Source organism: Photinus pyralis, unplaced genomic scaffold (assembly GCF_008802855.1).
Source record: "Photinus pyralis isolate 1611_PpyrPB1 unplaced genomic scaffold, Ppyr1.3 Ppyr1.4_LG6, whole genome shotgun sequence".
Lineage (NCBI taxonomy): Eukaryota > Metazoa > Arthropoda > Insecta > Coleoptera > Lampyridae > Photinus > Photinus pyralis.
In genome coordinates, this window is record NW_022170663.1 from 42,729,701 (window position 1) to 42,748,872 (window position 19,172).

Below are 19,172 nucleotides of genomic sequence, written 5' to 3' on the forward strand. Positions count from 1 at the left end.
TATGTGAGATGTAATTTTAACTTTTGTTTGAGTAAATTTAGAGAAACATTGAATAGATCAATATATTTGACGATTCTATGTCCGGCAAACAAATCCGTGAAACGACTACACACGTGCGTATTTGTCCGGCTCGCTGTCCGTGCTCGTCATCCTGATCGACGGATGGCGAGCAAGATATGTACGCCGAACACGCGGATACACACATACGAATTGATACGGATCTGTCCCGCGTACATGTCCGCCGTACAGATCCGCCGTACATATCCGCATGTGAATGGGGCCTTAAGACTAGGGACTTTTTTCCTGGCATAAGCTATTACCACAGTCTAGGCCTCGTGTAAGAGGTCTAGGCAAGCTACACTAGTACTACCGCTGGCATCAACACGTCAAAACAGGAAAAAAATTGGTGGAGTGGTGTTGTGCAGCATGGTGTAACTCTTATTTAACAAACTTTGTAACTCGGAAAGTAAGCAATGTCTGATTGCTCTGGCTTGTCGTTCGCCATTGTTTAAAACCAAATGATAAATACATTATTGTTGTTAGGTATGGAAGGAGATAATGTACTCATTAAAATCGAACCAAAGCAAGAAGAAGAAATCCATTCCTTTCTTCAAGGACACATTTCAGTAAGCAACGAAGTTTTGATAACAGTAAAGAACGAAGTTACGATTACTACACCATGTTTGAAACCTCTTTATAATGAAGAAGTCCAGCAACACTCTGACTTTCAATGTCACCTTTTAACACAATGTAAAACAGTGTCTAACGATGTTAAATGTGTTGATTGTGATTGTGGAACAAATGATAAACCCAACTTTAAACAACATCTTTTAAAACGTAAAGTTTCTAATGATTTTCAATGTGCTAATTGTCATTATGGGACAAATATTAAAGGCAACTTCAAACAGCATCTTTTAAAACATAAAGTTTCTAAGGATTTTAAATGTGCTGATTGTGATTATGAGACAAAATATAAATCTGCTCTTAAAAAACATCTTTTAAAACATAACGTTGCTAAGGATTTGAAATGTGAGGATTGTGATTATGAGACAAATAGTAAAATGTACTTTAAACGACACGTTAGAAAACATAAAGTTTTCAAACATTTTAAATGTGCTGATTGTCTTTATGAGACAAATTATAAAAGCCGCTTGAAACGACATCTTTTAATACATAAAGTTTCTAAAGATTTTAAATGCGCTGACTGTGATTATGGGACAAATGTGAAATCCACCTTTAAACAACATCTTTTACAACATAAAGTTTCTAAGGAATTTAAATGTGCTACTTGTGCTTATGGAACAAATAATAAATACCACTTCAAACGACATTTCTTAATACATCAAGCTGCGAAGGATTTTAAATGTGCTGTTTGTGATTATGGGACAAATGATAAAGACAACTTCAAACGACATGTTGTAAGACATAAAGTTTCGAAGGATTCTAAGGATAAGGATTTTAAATGTGCTCATTGTGATTATGGGACAAATGTTAAACCCAACTTTAAACAACATCTTTTAACACATAAAGTTTCTAAGGAGTTTAAGTGTGCTGATTGTGATTATGGGACCAACGTTAAAAGTGTCTTCAAACGACATCTTTTAAAACATAAAGTTTCTAAAGATTTAAAATGTACTAATTGTAATTATGAGACAAATTTTAAGTCCGATCTTAAAAAACACCTTTTAACACATACAGTTTCTAAGCTTTTTAAATGTGCAGCTTGTGGTTATGGAACAAATCGTAAATACCTCTTCAAACAACATCTTTTAACACATCAAATCGCTAAGGAGTTAAAATGTGCTAATTGTGATTATGAGACAAATGTGAAACGCAACTTCAAAGGACATCTTTTAACACATAAAGTTTCGAAAGATTTTAAATGTGGTCATTGTAACTATGAGACAAATTTCAAATCCAGTCTTAAAAAACACCTTTTAAAACATGTAGTTTAGAAGGATTTTAAATGTGGTTATGGGACAAATAATAATACATAATCATTAATGTGACGAGGACTGCGTGGCACTGGTGGTGCAGTGCCGAAATAATGGTGCCTCCCGGATACCGGGAGAGCTCAGAGTGGCGGATGATTTCCTTCAGGCGGCATTTTCACACGACTCATGGGAATTGTATGAATTTGAATCTTAAAAAACCCTTCCTGCACCAAGACCTAAGGCTGTGTCTGGACCATTGGCGGGGGCAAGGGACCCATCGTTGCAGATTGCAGGGAAGTACCCCAGGGTATGACTCAGGGGAGCCTGAGATAAATCTCAGAAGTTCTGGGGTACCTAAAAGTTGCGTGTGCACCACGAACCTATGGCGAAGTCACTGTGGCAGGGCTCAGGGTGGGCATTGTTCTGGTGTCGCACCCAGAGCCAGAGCCTCGGTCCAGGTGCATCATGGCTGCATTGAATGCAGTCATTGGTGAGATACTAATAATAATAATATATTGCGTTAATAATACAAAAGTATGTTACACTTAAGTATTTCTTTTCATTTAAATTTAGTCATCTATTGTGACAGACTTAAAAGAATTTGGGAAGCTTATAATTTTATTTTTGGTGCGTATATTGTAGTTGTGTGATCATCGTGTGTTGGAATAAGAATTAAAAAATGATAAGCCCCCAACTATGCTCAGTTTCCACATAATGACATGGGTATAAATCTCAAGACCTCGGTAACCACTACCTGTACCTCATAACTCCCCTGACATTGGCCACGTAAAGACACAAAACTGAAGACGCTTAAGAGATGGGTAAGGCGGTCTTCGGTTACGGATGCTACGCCCCTAAAGTTGAAGGTTCGAAGGCCCTCGGATCCTTTTCTGCCTTAGCTTGTGAATATTTATTCGTGAATGTTACAAGTCACCATAACCTAAATATATCAAACATTGCAGGCCCTACTTCATGGAAGTCGAGGTTCTACACACACATGCACCGTGTAACTGAGTTAAACGTGGCATAAACCTGAGATATCGTAGACTTCCACAAGCAGATGGACATTATAGTTTACACTTAGCATGTTGTAAATTACATATTATTATTATACTATAATGTTATAATATTATATATTGCATGTTACGACACTAGCAGGCGTGCCTTGGTGACAAATGGTAACAGTTTTATTGAAACTATTACCTGTCCTCTTTCTTCCCTTGTCTTAAGGACTTTTGCTTTCATTTAAATGCGTACAACATTCTAATCAAAAATTGTATGGCAGTTTAATAAAAAAAAAAGAGCAGTATGAAATAAAATTTTTTACATTATTTGTATGTTAAATCAGTTAACGTTACTCGTTTCGAAATTTCTGCCTCAGCTACGCTTCGGCAGTAAACATCTCACTCGTTAACGTAAACCTTGATTTACCATACTCATATGTAAATAACTATTACTTCTGTCCATTAAAAAATGTATTTATACTATCAAAAACAATAAGAATGTCGTTTTGTTGAAAATTACTTAACCTGCATAGACTATACAGAGCACAGACTCCCGCGGTTCCCCTTTGTCAATCTGCACATGCACGAAATTCTTGAATTATGGCAAATCGTAAACATAAACCATCTTTTGTTTGTTTAGCTATTGGCGTTTTCCCCTCACGGCTCTTGGATCACGTGACCGCCCTAGACCAATAACAGAAATCCCCAATTCATCTGATAATTTCAGTCGCACGAAAAGTGTCTAAGCCCGTGGATAGCCTGTGGTCTTGAGCCACATCTAAGCTAATACCGCACAGCGCAAAAATTACTGGTGGTATGGAATAGCTTTTATTAAACAAACTCTGTAACTTGAAAGTAAGTAATGTGGTTGTTCTTGGCTCCCACTGGTCACTGTATTGTTTAATATCAAAATTGATTTTTAATACTTACATTACTGTTGTCAGGTATGGATGGAGATAATGACACAGGACCAATTAAAATCGAACCAAAACAAGAAGAAGAAATCCATTCCTTTCTCCAGAGACACATTTCAGTAAGTAACGAAGTTTTGGTTACGGTCAAGGATGAAGTTACCATTAGTACACTGTGTTCTAAATCTCTTGATAATGAAGCACAGGCACACTCTGACTTTCAACATGACTTTTTACCTCAGTGTAAAACAGAATCTAAAGATTTCAAATGTGCTGATTGTGATTATGAGACAAATAGTAAAATGTACTTTAAACGTCACCTTAGAAAACATGAAGCGAGACATAAAGTTTCTAAGGATTTGAAATGTGCCGATTGTGATTATGAGACAAATTATAAAAGCAACTTCAAACAACATCTTTTAAAACATAAAGTTTCTAAGGATTTTACATGTGCTCATTGTCAGTATGCCACAAATATTAAACACCACTTCAAACGACATCTTTTAAACCATAAGGTTTCTAAGGATTTTCAATGTGTTAATTGCCATTATGGGACAAATGTTAAAGACAACTTCAAACAGCATCTTTTAAAACATAAAGTTTCTAAGGATTTTAAATGTGCTCAGTGTGATTTTGAGACAAACTATAAAGCTGTTCTTAAAAAACACCTTTTAAAACATAATGTTAATACGAATTTGAAATGTGATGATTGTGATTATGAGGCAAATAGTAAAATGTACTTTAAAAGACACCTTAGGAAACATGAAGCGAAACATAAAGTCCCCAAGGATTTTAAATGTGCTAATTGTGATTATGAGACAAACTATAAAGCTACTCTGAAAAAACACCTTTTAAAACATAACATTAGTAAGGATTTGAAATGTGCTGATTGTGATTATGAGACAAATAGTAAAATGTACTTTAAACAACACCTTAGAAAACATCAAGTTTGCAAAGATTTTAAATGTGCTGATTGTAATTATGAGACAAATTATGAAAGTCGCTTGAAACGACATCATTTAAAACATAAAGTTTCCGAAGTTTTTAAATGTGGAGATTGCGATTTTGAGACAAATGTTAAAAGCGTTTTTAAACAACATGTTTTAAAACATAAAGTTTCTAAGGATTTCAAATGTGCTACTTGTGATTATGAGACAAATAAGAAATGCCACATCAAACAACATCTTTTAGTACATCAAGTTTCGAAGGATTTTAAATGTACCGATTGTGATTATGAGACAAAATATAAATCTGCTCTTAAAACACACCTTTTACAACATAACGTTAAGGATTTGAAATGTCCCAATTGTGATTATGAGACAAATAGTAAAATCTACTTTGAACGACACCTTAGAACACATGAAGTGAGACATAAAGTTTTAAAGGAATTTAAATGTGTGGATTGTGATTATGGGACAAATCTTAAAAGTGTTTTCAAACGACATCTTTTAAGACATAAAGTTTCTAAAGATTTAATATGTGGTAATTGTAACTATAAGACTAATTTTAAATCCAATCTTAAACAACACCTTTTAACACATAGGGTTTCTAAGCTATTTAAATGTGCCACTTGTGGTTATGGGGCAAATCGTAAACACCTCTTCAATCAACATCTTTTAACACATAAAGTTTCTATGGAGTTAAAATGTGCTGATTGTGATTATGAGACAAATGTAAAACGCAACTTGAAAGCTCATCTTTTAAAACATAAAGTTTCTAAAAATTTTAAATGTGGTAATTGTAACTATGAGACCAATTTTAAACCCAATTTTAAAAAACACCTTGCAAAACATACCGTTTCTAAACTATTTAAATGTGCTACTTGTGCTTATGGAACAAATCGTAAACAACACCTCAAACAACATCTTTTAACACATACAGTTTCTAAGGAGTTAAAGTGTGCTGATTGTGATTATGAGACAAATGTGAAATGCTACTTCAAATCCCATCTTCTAAAACATAAAGCTTCTAAAGTTTTTAAATGCGGTAATTGTAACTATGAGTCTAATTTTAAATCCAATCTTAAAATACACCTTTTAAAACATAAAATTTAGACGGATTTTAAATGTAGTAGTTGATTATGGGACAATTAATAAACTCATCTTTTAATACATTATTATAATTAATGTGGCGAGGACTGCGTGGCACTGGGGGTGCAGTGTCGATAATGATACCCCTCCGAGGGGCCTCAATCAAGGTGCATCATTCAAAATCATCTATTGTGGTCGACTTAAAAGAATTTGGAATCTTATGGTACATTTTAGGCCCTAGAACCATAAAAAATAATTGTGTTTCTACTTTTACATAAATGAAGGTATTTTAAATTAATTGTCGGTACCTATTTTTGGTACATGTATTGTAGGTGTGAATCACTGTGTGTTGAATAGGAATTAAAATTGCTTTTAATATAAATTAGTGCATAGAAAATATACAAACGGACATGTCAATAGTTTAAATGTCTTGAGTTTTTGTGTTGTTTATCTTATTCCTATTTGTCCATTTGGTGGAAATTGTGAAAATTCCATTTTGGCGAGTAGATTATTAATCACTGTACTTCTAGCGGTCTAGCCTCTTTATAGTGGTTTTGTCTGCATACAGAATTGGAAAGTCATTAGGTATGTGTGGTGGATCATTTATATAAATTAAAAACAGAAATTCCTGTGCAACTCTCCAAAAGGTTAACGGTATCAAACACATGATAATGAATTGAGGTTAATAATCAAGTTAACTTTATAAACAAAGATTGAAACTGTGCGATAAAAAAGGTAAAATAAAAAGCACTTGTAGCAAATCGTAATACCTTTGAAACATTTACATTTAATGCAATATCTCCTTTTTTCGACTTCTGCCACTTTGAATTTTCAAAGGAATAATGCGTTTTGCTACAAGTACTTTTTATTTTAACTTTTTTATCACTTTTCGATTGTAAATGTATTGGGTTGATAGAGCGACGCTTGGCTGAGACCCCGCCTACTCAAAAATAAAATATACAGGGTGTCGCATTTAAAAACAAAAAGTTGAGGTTATTTCCTGCTAAACCTGAAGACGGAAAATGACAATTATTAAAAACTTTGATTTATAAATAAGTAGAGAGATAGTAGACCGTTCTGCGAAAATTTACTCATCCTGTACATAAGGGTGACATATATATATAATTTTCCTGTTAGGAACATCCTGAGTATTCTTGCTCTGAGGGAAAATCACTTCGATCTCAATCTCATTAATTGATTTCATAATTAACAAAAATTCCAAATTTGTAGATGGTTGTTCTTTATGTCCCACAGCCTTTCTGGTGCGTGTATCGTTTGTAGCTTTTTACACAAGCAAGTGGATGAAATCTGTCTTGGTGGTTATTTCGCCCCTTTCCGGCGCCAATGCACTATACTGTATATCGACAGCTACTCGAAGTGGATTTCAAAACTTGTAAGTTGTAATGACATCCTTATCTCAGGTTGGCCCAATTACAGCTTTATAATTCCAAAAATAAATCGATGTTACCTGTAGATCAAAGTACAATCAGTCTAGATACTGTGGTACTTTGTCAAGGTCAATTTTTATTAATTCAAAGTGATTATTTTCATTTAATCTTTTCAGGCAAGAATGATAGACAAATTAGTAAAGTAATTATATTTATTGATTACAGAGTAAGCACTACCACAAACAAATTTCATATACTTCCCAATCGTTTAGAATGACTTTAAATTTTCAAATTTGATTATTCAAGACTACAGATTTTCTACAAAAGAAATTCAAGTCCAGACCTATTGCTTTAAGGAATGCTCTCGAAAGTTAACTGGCTAAAGTGTTCCTATTGTTTCACAACATAACCTATTCTAGAAGGTACTTATTATTTTCATTATTATTGATTGTACTTACACCTATTGACTAGCTATATTTCGATGAATAAACTCTTTAACATCCTGTAACTCGTCGTCCGACGAAGTATGCATTAAGCCACGATACGATTTAAATTCGGGGCCCTTCACGAGATTCTTTAATAACGAAGCTGTCATTTGGCCCCACTTGTAGGGAACTACTGGATCACAGTCGCCGTGGCATTGAAGCACAGGTAAATCGTTGGGACACTTTTGGGCGGCCGGAAAGTTTTTGCGTAAGGGCAACCAGCAGGATAGAGCGACGACGCCCGCCAGTTTTTCAGGGTAGGTTAAGGCCGAGTATAAAGCTAACGCACCTCCCTGCGAGAAACCGCCTAGTACGATTCTGTTCGGTGGTATTCCACTTTTTACTTCCGATTCTATCATGGAATGAATGTTTTGCGACGCTTGTAAAATACCTGAAACTATAAATTACGTTATTGGCGATTGCGAGGACGCGGACCTTCGTCGTCTTCGGCGCTCCCAACGTCGAGAGCTTTCAAGTCGAACCAGCTGGGCATGCGAAAACCGGCATTTAGAGTGACGGGCATCGTAGGTGCTGTCGGGCAAATCACCTTGACACTCTGAGGCCGTATGCCGGCAATTGCACTTGCCCATCCATGCCTGTAAAAAGATTACCTGACTGTGTGTTACACATAACCAACTGCACGTACCCAGTGTCGCCTAAGCCGTGAAGAAATATAAGCTAAAATCAATTGGCAATTAGAAACCCATTTTTTACATTATTTGTATGTTAAATCAGTTAACGTTACTCGTTTCGAAATTCCTGCCTCAGCTGTAAACATCTCACTCGTTAACGTAAATTTACCATACTCATATGTAAATAACTATTACTTCTGTCCATTAAAAAATGTATTTATACTATCAAAAACAATAAGAATGTGAGAATGTCGTTTTGTTGAAAATTACTTAACCTGCATAGACTATACAGAGCACAGACTCCCGCGGTTCCCCTTTGTCAATACTGCGCATGCACGAAATTCTTGAATTATGGCAAATAGTAAACATAAACCATCTTTTGTTTGTTTAGCTATTGGCGTTTCCCCTCACGGCTCTTGGATCACGTGACCGCCCTAGACCAATAACAGAAATCCAATTCATCTAATAATCTCAGTCGCACGGAAAGTGTCTAAGCCCGTGGATAGCATGTGGTCTTCTAATACCGCACAGCGCAAAAATTACTGGTGGTGTGGAATAGCTTTTATTAAACAAACTCTGTAACTTAGAAAGTAAGTAATGTCTGGTTGTTCTGGGCTCTCACTGGTCACTGTATTGTTTAATACTTACATTACTGTTGTCAGGTATGGATGGAGATAATGACACAACACCAATTAAAATCGAACCAAAACAAGAAGAAGAAATCCATTCCTTTCTCCAGAGACACATTTCAGTAAGTAACGAAGTTTTGGTTACGGTCAAGGATGAAGTTACCATTAGTACACTGTGTTCTAAATCTCTTGATAATGAAGCACAGGCACACTCTGACTTTCAACATGACTTTTTACCTCAGTGTAAAACAGAATCTAAAGATTTCAAATGTGCTGATTGTGATTATGAGACAAATAGTAAAATGTACTTTAAACGTCACCTTAGAAAACATGAAGCGAGACATAAAGTTTCTAAGGATTTGAAATGTGCCGATTGTGATTATGAGACAAATTATAAAAGCAACTTCAAACAACATCTTTTAAAACATAAAGTTTCTAAGGATTTTACATGTGCTCATTGTCAGTATGGCACAAATATTAAACACCACTTCAAACGACATCTTTTAAAACATAAAGTTTCTAAGGATTTTACATGTGCTCATTGTCAGTATGGCACAAATATTAAACACCACTTCAAACGACATCTTTTAAACCATAAGGTTTCTAAGGATTTTCAATGTGTTAATTGCCATTATGGGACAAATGTTAAAGACAACTTCAAACAGCATCTTTTAAAACATAAAGTTTCTAAGGATTTTAAATGTGCTCAGTGTGATTTTGAGACAAACTATAAAGCTGTTCTTAAAAAACACCTTTTAAAACATAATGTTAATACGAATTTGAAATGTGATGATTGTGATTATGAGGCAAATAGTAAAATGTACTTTAAAAGACACCTTAGGAAACATGAAGCGAAACATAAAGTCCCCAAGGATTTTAAATGTGCTAATTGTGATTATGAGACAAACTATAAAGCTACTCTGAAAAAACACCTTTTAAAACATAACATTAGTAAGGATTTGAAATGTGCTGATTGTGATTATGAGACAAATACTAAAATGTACTTTAAACAACACCTTAGAAAACATCAAGTTTGCAAAGATTTTAAATGTGCTGATTGTAATTATGAGACAAATTATGAAAGTCGCTGGAAACGACATCATTTAAAACATAAAGTTTCCGAAGTTTTTAAATGTGGTGATTGCGATTTTGAGACAAATGTTAAAAGCATCTTTAAACAGCATGTTTTAAAACATAAAGTTTCTAAGGATTTCAAATGTGCTACTTGTGATTATGAGACAAATAAGAAATGCCACATCAAACAACATCTTTTAGTACATCAAGTTTCGAAGGATTTTAAATGTACCGATTGTGATTATGAGACAAAATATAAATCTGCTCTTAAAACACACCTTTTACAACATATCGTTAAGGATTTGAAATGTCCCAATTGTGATTATGAGACAAATAGTAAAATCTACTTTGAACGACACCTTAGAACACATGAAGTGAGACATAAAGTTTTAAAGGAATTTAAATGTGTGGATTGTGATTATGGGACAAATCTTAAAAGTGTTTTCAAACGACATCTTTTAAGACATAAAGTTTCTAAAAATTTAATATGTGGTAATTGTAACTATAAGACTAATTTTAAATCCAATCTTAAACAACACCTTTTAACACATAGGGTTTCTAAGCTATTTAAATGTGCCACTTGTGCTTATGGAACAAATCGTAAACAACACCTCAAACAACATCTTTTAACACATACAGTTTCTAAGGAGTTAAAGTGTGCCGATTGTGATTATGAGACAAATGTGAAATGCTACTTCAAATCCCATCTTCTAAAACATAAAGCTTCTAAAGTTTTTAAATGCGGTAATTGTAACTATGAGTCTAATTTTAAATCCAATCTTAAAATACACCTTTTAAAACATAAAATTTAGACGGATTTTAAATGTAGTAGTTGATTATGGGACAATTAATAAACTCATCTTTTAATACATTATTATAATTAATGTGGCGAGGACTGCGTGGCACTGGGGGTGCAGTGTCGATAATGATACCCCTCCGAGGGGCCTCAATCAAGGTGCATCATTCAAAATCATCTATTGTGGTCGACTTAAAAGAATTTGGAATCTTATGGTACATTTTAGGCCCTAGAACCATAAAAAATAATTGTGTTTCTACTTTTACATAAATGAAGGTATTTTAAATTAATTGTCGGTACCTATTTTTGGTACATGTATTGTAGGTGTGAATCACTGTGTGTTGAATAGGAATTAAAATTGCTTTTAATATAAATTAGTGCATAGAAAATATACAAACGGACATGTCAATAGTTTAAATGTCTTGAGTTTTTGTGTTGTTTATCTTATTCCTATTTGTCCATTTGGTGGAAATTGTGAAAATTCCATTTTGGCGAGTAGATTATTAATCACTGTACTTCTAGCGGTCTAGCCTCTTTATAGTGGTTTTGTCTGCATACAGAATTGGAAAGTCATTAGGTATGTGTGGTGGATCATTTATATAAATTAAAAACAGAAATTCCTGTGCAACTCTCCAAAAGGTTAACGGTATCAAACACATGATAATGAATTGAGGTTAATAATCAAGTTAACTTTATAAACAAAGATTGAAACTGTGCGATAAAAAAGGTAAAATAAAAAGCACTTGTAGCAAATCGTAATACCTTTGAAACATTTACATTTAATGCAATATCTCCTTTTTTCGACTTCTGCCACTTTGAATTTTCAAAGGAATAATGCGTTTTGCTACAAGTACTTTTTATTTTAACTTTTTTATCACTTTTCGATTGTAAATGTATTGGGTTGATAGAGCGACGCTTGGCTGAGACCCCGCCTACTCAAAAATAAAATATACAGGGTGTCGCATTTAAAAACAAAAAGTTGAGGTTATTTTTGTTTTGTTTTTATGTATAACGGCATCGAGTGCGGACGTGTTTTCAGCGCTCTGTGTTTAGTTTAATTATAAAATCTAAAAAAAAACCAACGATCATGTCTGAAGTGTGTCAAAAGTGTACATTTAATATTACGTCCACTCAGCAAAAAATTAAATGTGTAAGGTGTTCGAAGAGATATCATATCAATTGCATGAACCCAACAATCGGGGAATTGCAATATTTGAAAGATAACAAAGAGAAATGGCAATGTCTTACATGCATCGAATCTAATACGAAATTACGAAACACTGGCAGCTCATCATATTATGTTCCAGATGAGATCCCAGCATCTGTGGATGTGGATCCTAATGACGGTCAACTAAATACGTCAACTGCACTTGCACACATCATAGGTCAACTGAAAACTGTTTTAGAAGTACAATCAGAAACAACTACGTCGATCAATTTATGTCACGAAAAAATTGATGAGTTGAACAACAACTTCAAAAAACTAAGCGATGCGGTGACAGCCTGTGAAAAAAATATTGAAGCTTTAGAAACTAAGAACGTAATTCTTCAAAGGGAAAACAGTGAGATTAAAGAAAAATTAAATGAGTTGGAACAGTACACCCGGAAAAATATCTTTGAAGTATATGGCGTGCCGGAATCCCCAGGAGAAAATATTGCCGTTGTTGTCCAAGCAGTGGCCAATTCGATAGGGTTTAAATTGGAAAGATGGATGATCGATACTACTCATCGGTTGCGAAAAAACGCAAATCGTCCGGATCAAGCCAGGGGAATCATTATTAAGTTCGTACGCAGATTAGATAAAGAAGAGTTCATGAGGTTAAAGCGAGTTAAACGTGAACTTAAAGTAAGTGATTTAGGTTCCGATTTTCGTAATTTAATAAAGCAAGACAATTACATCTATGTGAACGATTCGCTCACGGTTACCAACAAGATATTGTTAAATAAGGCGCGTGAGTTTAAAAAACAAAACAACGTAAAATATTTGTGGATACGGAATGGCAAAATATTTATGCGTGTCAATGAGCAGAGCCGCGTTTATGAAATAAAATCAAGTAATGATCTTCGGGATGTCCACTGATCGAGTTTCGGTGATGGTTTATCACACTATAGTGTTTTTTTTGTTGTTTTTCAAAACATTACGGAGAAAATGCTCTTATTTTATTGTCTTTAAATTTTTGTTTGACTTTTATACATCACAAAGCCAATAGTAGTTTAGTTACGTGCGTTCGTTGGAAATTTGTGAATTTATCTGCAGCTGCTTTCTTCAAAGTTATCGCCGAACATTCCTACATAAACAATAGCCCCACTGTTAGTTTTAGCATGATGTGTTTATCAATAAGGTTTGCTTCTTTAAACCAAAAATGACTGCTTTTCTGGGAAATAACTTGTGTTACATATTTTTCTGTGTCTTTAAAATTAAATTTACTTGTAATTATGCTTTACAAAATTCGGTTTGGATATTACCAAAATTTAAAAAAAAAACTGTATTTTTATATGGTCATTTATTAATTCCTTTTTTGTTTACAGATGTTAGATGAGTAGGAATATTTTAGGAATTGCACACTTAAATGCCCAATCTCTTCGTAATAATTTTTCAGAATTCAAGGATCTCGCATTTGAGTGCAACTTTGACATAATAGGAATAACAGAAACGTGGTTATCGCCCGAAGTACCTAGTGATGCAGTTCACATAAATGGGTATAAGTTTATTCATTGAATATAGTGTTTTTATTCAATGGTTTATTCGAAAGGATCGCGTAGCGAGAGGTGGAGGCGTAGGTATATATGTTAAAAGTGAATTTGTTTTTTCAATTTTAGAGCAATCCGAATCGCACTCAGCCAGTGAACAGTTATGGATCTTATTAAAAATAAATAGAATCCAATTAGCTCTTGGAATTCTATATAGGCGACAGGAATTTGGATGTGATGTGTTTCTCAGTGAATTGGAAAATTCGGTTGTATCTGTATTACCTATTACTGATGAAATAGTGTGCTTGGGTGATTTTAATATAAATATGCTCAATTTAAATAATCGTGATACATTAAAGTATACAACTATGATAGACTTCTTCAGTTTAAAACAAATCATCCAAGAACCTACACGCGTCACTCGTACAACGTCTACTTTAATAGACCACATTTTGGTTAGTGAAGGTAAGGTAATCATTGAGTGTGGTGTAATTGGTTCGCATGGTTTGTCTGATCATTGTTTAATATATTGTCAGTACCCACTTCACAGTAACGTGGAAATGAAAAGCCATTTACATACTTACCGGGACTTTAATCGCTTCAACCAAAAAACCTTTGATGCTGACTTGCAAGCTATTCCATGGCATCTAATGATTCATTTACGTGATGTAAACGATAAAATTCACTTTTTAAATGCTAATCTTACAGAGTTGTTCAATATTCATGCTCCCATTAGAACTATTAAAATTGTTAAAAAAAATCCTCCCTGGATGACTGATAATATCAAATTTATGATTAAACTACGAAATAAGTCCCTTGTCAAGTTTAAACGAACGCTTAAGGATACTGATTGGAATTATTACAAACAGTTACGGAATTACACTACCTTTGCAGTTAAACAGGAGAAAAAAGCATATATTGAATTTAGACTCAATCAAAATAAACATAAAACGTTATGGCAAGATTTAAATAGGACTAACATATATACAAAAGCAGAGTCTCATGAAGTACCTATTCATCTTAGTGATCCTAACAAAATTAATGAGGCATTTGTAAATTCAAGTAAATCTTTGTCTACCGTTAATTTCAACAACCTTATTCGATTCTATTGCGAAGATTTTCCACAAAAGTTTGGGACAAATTTTCAATTTTCATTAACTGATGGCCAAGCAATATTAAAAATCTTATCAAATATCAAAAGTAATGCGGTTGGAACTGATGAACTGAGTATAAAAATGTTACGACTTTGCTGTCCCTTTATTGTTCCTTACGTGACACATATTATCAATTCCTGCATAATCGATTCGATCTTTCCAGACTCCTGGAAAACCGCAAAGGTTATTCCTGTACCTAAATCAAATGCACCAACTGACTATAAGGACTTAAGACCAATTAGTATCCTTCCATGTTTATCAAAAGTTTTCGAAAAAATTATGATGACTCAAATGCAAAGCTATATGCAATCCATTGATATTATCCCCGAGACACAATCGGGATTTTGATCGGGTTTTAGTTGTGAAACTTCTCTTTTAAATATAACTGATGATATATTGAGCAGTGCTGATAGTGATGAACTGTCCGTGTTGATTATGCTTGACTACTCGAAGGCGTTTGACACCATAAGACATGATGTTATGGTGTCAATCCTGAGATGTATTGGTTTCGACGAGTCTGCTACTTCTTTAATTGAAAATTACCTTACTAATCGCAGCCAGATAGTGAAAATAAAAGACTCTCAATCTATCTCTTTACCAATTATCAATGGAGTACCTCAAGGTTCAATTCTTGGTCCCCTGTTTTACGTTATATATACCTTTAATTTAAAATCTTCTCTAAAATTTTGTAAATATCATTTATATGCTGATGACACTCAGTTGCATTACAGTTTCAAGCCTATAGATTTGCCTGTTGCCTTGGTTCATATTAACACTGATCTTAACAGTCTAGTGGATTACTCAGAGGCTCATGGGTTACAAATTAACATATCTAAATGCTACCTTATGCTATTAGGCAAACGGAAGACAAGAGAAAAGTATATATCTCAAATAAATATTATGATAAGGGATACTCCATTGGGTGTTAAGAGCAGTGTTAAGAACCTAGGGCTTATTATAGATGATGAACTTAGGTTTCGACAGCATATATCTAAAAATGTGCAAAAGGCATTTATTAATCTAAAACAAATTTATCAAAATCGGTCTTGCTTAACTAAAAAAGTAAAAATAATACTCTGCGAGTCGCTTGTCCTATCTCATTTTAATTATTGTGATTGTGTGTACGGTCCTTGTTTAACTTCCGTCGACTGCAGACGAATACAACGCATCCAAAACTCGTGTCTAAGGTTAATATTTGGTATTCGAAAATTTAATTCTATTGGTGGCAAACTGAATGAAATAGGATGGCTGAATATGACAAATAGAAGAATGCTGCATTCGGCTTGCTTATATCATAAAGTCATTACTCGCCAAACACCACAGTATCTTTTCAATAAGCTTCGATTTCGGCATAACATACGTGATTTTTTCTTGAGACATAAAAATTTAGTTATAACACCGCTTCATAAAACCTCCTTGTATGAAAGATCATTTAGTTATAACGCGTCTAAAGTTTATAATTCAATACCTCCTGAAATTAAAGAACTTCCTATACAACATTTCAAAATTCAACTACATAAACTATATCTACTTAATCAATACACCTCTTAAATAAAAATTAATCTTGATAAGCTTCTGTTTTTATTATAATTTATTTGTCCCGTTAAAAATATTATTTTTCACTCGTAATGCCATAATTAATGTTATTTAGTAATCAAACTGGGTTGAGTGGAAGACCAAGCTGCTACTTAGTAGTTGCTTGAACTCACTCCATTTGGGAACAACAAGTGAGGCAGTTCTTAAGTACTCTGTTCTCTTCGAACATCATGTATGATTTTATTTTTCTTTATTTTTATCTTGAACATTGAACATTATATTAAGTTGTTTTCAATAAATGCATTATTATATTATTATTATTATTTCCTAAAAACTTTGATTTATAAATAAGTAGAGAGATAGTAGACCGTTCTGCGAAAATTTACTCATCCTGTACATAAGGGTGACATATATATATAATTTTCCTGTTAGGAACATCCTGAGTATTCTTGCTCTGAGGGAAAATCACTTCGATCTCAATCTCATTAATTGATTTCATAATTAACAAAAATTCCAAATTTGTAGATGGTTGTTCTTTATGTCCCACAGCCTTTCTGGTGCGTGTATCGTTTGTAGCTTTTTACACAAGCAAGTGGATGAAATCTGTCTTGGTGGTTATTTCGCCCCTTTCCGGCGCCAATGCACTATACTGTATATCGACAGCTACTCGAAGTGGATTTCAAAACTTGTAAGTTGTAATGACATCCTTATCTCAGGTTGGCCCAATTACAGCTTTATAATTCCAAAAATAAATCGATGTTATCTGTAGATCAAAGTACAATCAGTCTAGATACTGTGGTACTTTGTCAAGGTCAATTTTTATTAATTCAAAGTGATTATTTTCATTTAATCTTTTCAGGCAAGAATGATAGACAAATTAGTAAAGTAATTATATTTATTGATTACAGAGTAAGCACTACCACAAACAAATTTCATATACTTCCCAATCGTTTAGAATGACTTTAAATTTTCAAATTTGATTATTCAAGACTACAGATTTTCTACAAAAGAAATTCAAGTCCAGACCTATTGCTTTAAGGAATGCTCTCGAAAGTTAACTGGCTAAAGTGTTCCTATTGTTTCACAACATAACCTATTCTAGAAGGTACTTATTATTTTCATTATTATTGATTGTACTTACACCTATTGACTAGCTATATTTCGATGAATAAACTCTTTAACATCCTGTAACTCGTCGTCCGACGAAGTATGCATTAAGCCACGATACGATTTAAATTCGGGGCCCTTCACGAGATTCTTTAATAACGAAGCTGTCATTTGGCCCCACTTGTAGGGAACTACTGGATCACAGTCGCCGTGGCATTGAAGCACAGGTAAATCGTTGGGACACTTTTGGGCGGCCGGAAAGTTTTTGCGTAAGGGCAACCAGCAGGATAGAGCGACGACGCCCGCCAGTTTTTCAGGGTAGGTTAAGGCCGAGTATAAAGCTAACGCACCTCCCTGCGAGAAACCGCCTAGTACGATTCTGTTCGGTGGTATTCCACTTTTTACTTCCGATTCTATCATGGAATGAATGTTTTGCGACGCTTGTAAAATACCTGAAACTATAAATTACGTTATTGGCGATTGCGAGGACGCGGACCTTCGTCGTCTTCGGCGCTCCCAACGTCGAGAGCTTTCAAGTCGAACCAGCTGGGCATGCGAAAACCGGCATTTAGAGTGACGGGCATCGTAGGTGCTGTCGGGCAAATCACCTTGACACTCTGAGGCCGTATGCCGGCAATTGCACTTGCCCATCCATGTCTGTAAAAAGATTACCTGACTGTGTGTTACACATAACCAACTGCACGTACCCAGTGTCGCCTAAGCCGTGAAGAAATATAAGCTAAAATCAATTGGCAATTAGAAACCCATTGCATTCAAATGTGAAACTTACAGTTCCAGTTTGATTTCCACTTGCTGCAATTACTACCGGTGCTGCCATGTCTAAAATTTGTACAGAAGCCTTATCAGTAGATTATTTGGGAATTAAATTAGCTTAAAATGCATCAATATTTACATTTGCAAACTAATGAACACTTAACAGCAAAATGAGTAATTTAATTATCACACAAATAACCAAAGGAGTCACCTGAAGTTGCCGCTAAACTACGAATGGTAGTTAAAACATTTCCCATTATCACTGCGAAATTCCCTAGAAACTGTTTTCGCATTTTACTTTCCTCCGCTGAAAACCGCAATTTTTCAAATTGAGACTGAAAACTCGAACAGCGATTTGGCGAGAGACATCTTGTAGACGATTTTCTCCCTCTATATTACACAACTTTCTAAAAATGATAATGTTAACGACCTCCCTGGCGAAATTCAACAGCCGTGATGCGGTGGTCTAATTTTTTAGTTTTATCTTAGTAGACAGTGCCGTAGCTGAGGCAACCCCTACTTGAGAATAGCAAACTTATGATATGGTTTTTATTCAGGTCGCAACGGTTTTCTTATTTTCATAAAGAAAGAATTACACGTAATCGACACAAAGGTTTCCCGATAGTCAGGGGTGGATGCCTACCCCCTAACTCGAATAAATGCGTTTTCGTGTGGTACATAAGAGGCGCTTTCTTTCGGCTACTTCGAAATCATGATTTTGAGATCGTGATTCGTATGATCACGTTTTACGAAAGAACGCGCGAATTTAAATCAAAGTATGGTTAAGTTTACGTAGTGCACATTTACGTTTGAATTACGTACTTTTTGTTTGGATTATGAAAATAATTTAAATACAAGTGGATGTACTTGCACGATTATGCTCCTCTTCAGTTACAAATATTGACTAATCTAACATTTGAGCAAAAATATCCTTGCATTTATAGGTTAGGAATTCATGTCATAAAACTTTTATGTTCAGTTTGTTCACGATTTTAGCAATCAATTATCATAAGATCACACTTGGAAA

At 34.4% G+C, this 19,172-nt stretch overlaps 4 protein-coding genes and 1 long non-coding RNA gene across 10 annotated transcripts in view; 3 read left to right on the forward strand and 2 right to left on the reverse strand.

The window, feature by feature from the left end:
* The window catches only part of LOC116174658 (RE1-silencing transcription factor B-like), a 394,864-nt gene extending 383,440 nt beyond the window's left edge, over positions 1 to 11,424 (forward strand). Inside the window, exons 3-7 of the mRNA XM_031492600.1 lie at positions 3,579 to 3,793; positions 3,883 to 3,971; positions 8,776 to 8,974; positions 9,047 to 10,013; positions 11,406 to 11,424. Of these exons, the coding sequence (XP_031348460.1) occupies positions 9,049 to 10,013; positions 11,406 to 11,424 (984 nt within the window). The 5' untranslated portion in view covers positions 3,579 to 3,793; positions 3,883 to 3,971; positions 8,776 to 8,974; positions 9,047 to 9,048. The remainder of the gene's footprint in view (positions 1 to 3,578; positions 3,794 to 3,882; positions 3,972 to 8,775; positions 8,975 to 9,046; positions 10,014 to 11,405) is intronic.
* LOC116175117 (acyl-protein thioesterase 1-like) lies at positions 6,948 to 8,680 on the reverse strand. 3 transcript variants are annotated; one of them, XM_031493219.1, is made up of 5 exons: positions 8,660 to 8,680; positions 8,399 to 8,430; positions 8,188 to 8,348; positions 7,726 to 8,143; positions 6,948 to 7,347 (listed from the first exon to the last, which is right to left on the reverse strand). In XM_031493219.1, exons 1-4 carry the CDS (start codon positions 8,663 to 8,665, stop codon positions 7,728 to 7,730), a joined length of 615 nt encoding a protein of 204 aa, XP_031349079.1. In that variant the 5' UTR covers positions 8,666 to 8,680; the 3' UTR covers positions 6,948 to 7,347; positions 7,726 to 7,727. The 3 variants fall into 3 exon arrangements, with proteins under 3 accessions (XP_031349079.1, XP_031349082.1, XP_031349080.1); XM_031493222.1 differs by lacking the exon at positions 6,948 to 7,347 and adding an exon at positions 7,461 to 7,677 and having other exon boundaries at positions 7,728 to 8,143; XM_031493220.1 differs by lacking the exon at positions 6,948 to 7,347 and adding an exon at positions 7,461 to 7,682 and having other exon boundaries at positions 7,728 to 8,143.
* Positions 11,425 to 11,867: 443 nt separating the features above from the next.
* Positions 11,868 to 13,574, forward strand: LOC116175113. Its single transcript, XM_031493213.1, has 2 exons — positions 11,868 to 12,729; positions 13,413 to 13,574. The coding sequence occupies exons 1-2, from the start codon at positions 11,971 to 11,973 to the stop codon at positions 13,425 to 13,427; spliced, it is 774 nt and encodes a 257-aa protein (XP_031349073.1). The 5' UTR covers positions 11,868 to 11,970; the 3' UTR covers positions 13,428 to 13,574.
* A 3,053-nt stretch (positions 13,575 to 16,627) lies between these two features.
* LOC116175114 (acyl-protein thioesterase 1-like) lies at positions 16,628 to 18,703 on the reverse strand. 4 transcript variants are annotated; one of them, XM_031493214.1, is made up of 6 exons: positions 18,357 to 18,703; positions 18,162 to 18,211; positions 18,079 to 18,110; positions 17,868 to 18,028; positions 17,406 to 17,823; positions 16,628 to 17,027 (listed from the first exon to the last, which is right to left on the reverse strand). In XM_031493214.1, the coding sequence occupies exons 1-5, from the start codon at positions 18,436 to 18,438 to the stop codon at positions 17,408 to 17,410; spliced, it is 741 nt and encodes a 246-aa protein (XP_031349074.1). In that variant the 5' UTR covers positions 18,439 to 18,703; the 3' UTR covers positions 16,628 to 17,027; positions 17,406 to 17,407. The 4 variants fall into 4 exon arrangements, with proteins under 4 accessions (XP_031349074.1, XP_031349076.1, XP_031349075.1 ...); XM_031493216.1 differs by lacking the exon at positions 16,628 to 17,027 and adding an exon at positions 17,141 to 17,357 and having other exon boundaries at positions 17,408 to 17,823; XM_031493215.1 differs by lacking the exon at positions 16,628 to 17,027 and adding an exon at positions 17,141 to 17,362 and having other exon boundaries at positions 17,408 to 17,823.
* LOC116175121 lies at positions 16,821 to 17,450 on the forward strand. Its single transcript, XR_004146244.1, has 2 exons — positions 16,821 to 16,952; positions 17,173 to 17,450. It is a non-coding gene; the product is annotated as an uncharacterized LOC116175121 (long non-coding RNA).
* Positions 18,704 to 19,172: the final 469 nt, after the last annotated feature.

Coding starts and splice junctions, on each gene's coding strand:
- LOC116175114 (XM_031493214.1), bottom strand. CDS start 18,438: ATGCGAAAACAGTTTCTAGGGAATTTCGCAGTGATAATGGGAAATGTT. Junction 18,111..18,161: donor GTGGAAATCAAACTGGAACT/GTAAGTTTCACA, acceptor AATTGATTTTAG/CTTATATTTCTTCACGGCTT. Junction 18,029..18,078: donor CACGGCTTAGGCGACACTGG/GTACGTGCAGTT, acceptor ATCTTTTTACAG/ACATGGATGGGCAAGTGCAA.
- LOC116175113 (XM_031493213.1), top strand. CDS start 11,971: ATGTCTGAAGTGTGTCAAAAGTGTACATTTAATATTACGTCCACTCAG.
- LOC116175117 (XM_031493219.1), bottom strand. Junction 8,349..8,398: donor CACGGCTTAGGCGACACTGG/GTACGTGCAGTT, acceptor ATCTTTTTACAG/GCATGGATGGGCAAGTGCAA. Junction 8,144..8,187: donor GAGCGCCGAAGACGACGAAG/GTCCGCGTCCTC, acceptor TTATAGTTTCAG/GTATTTTACAAGCGTCGCAA.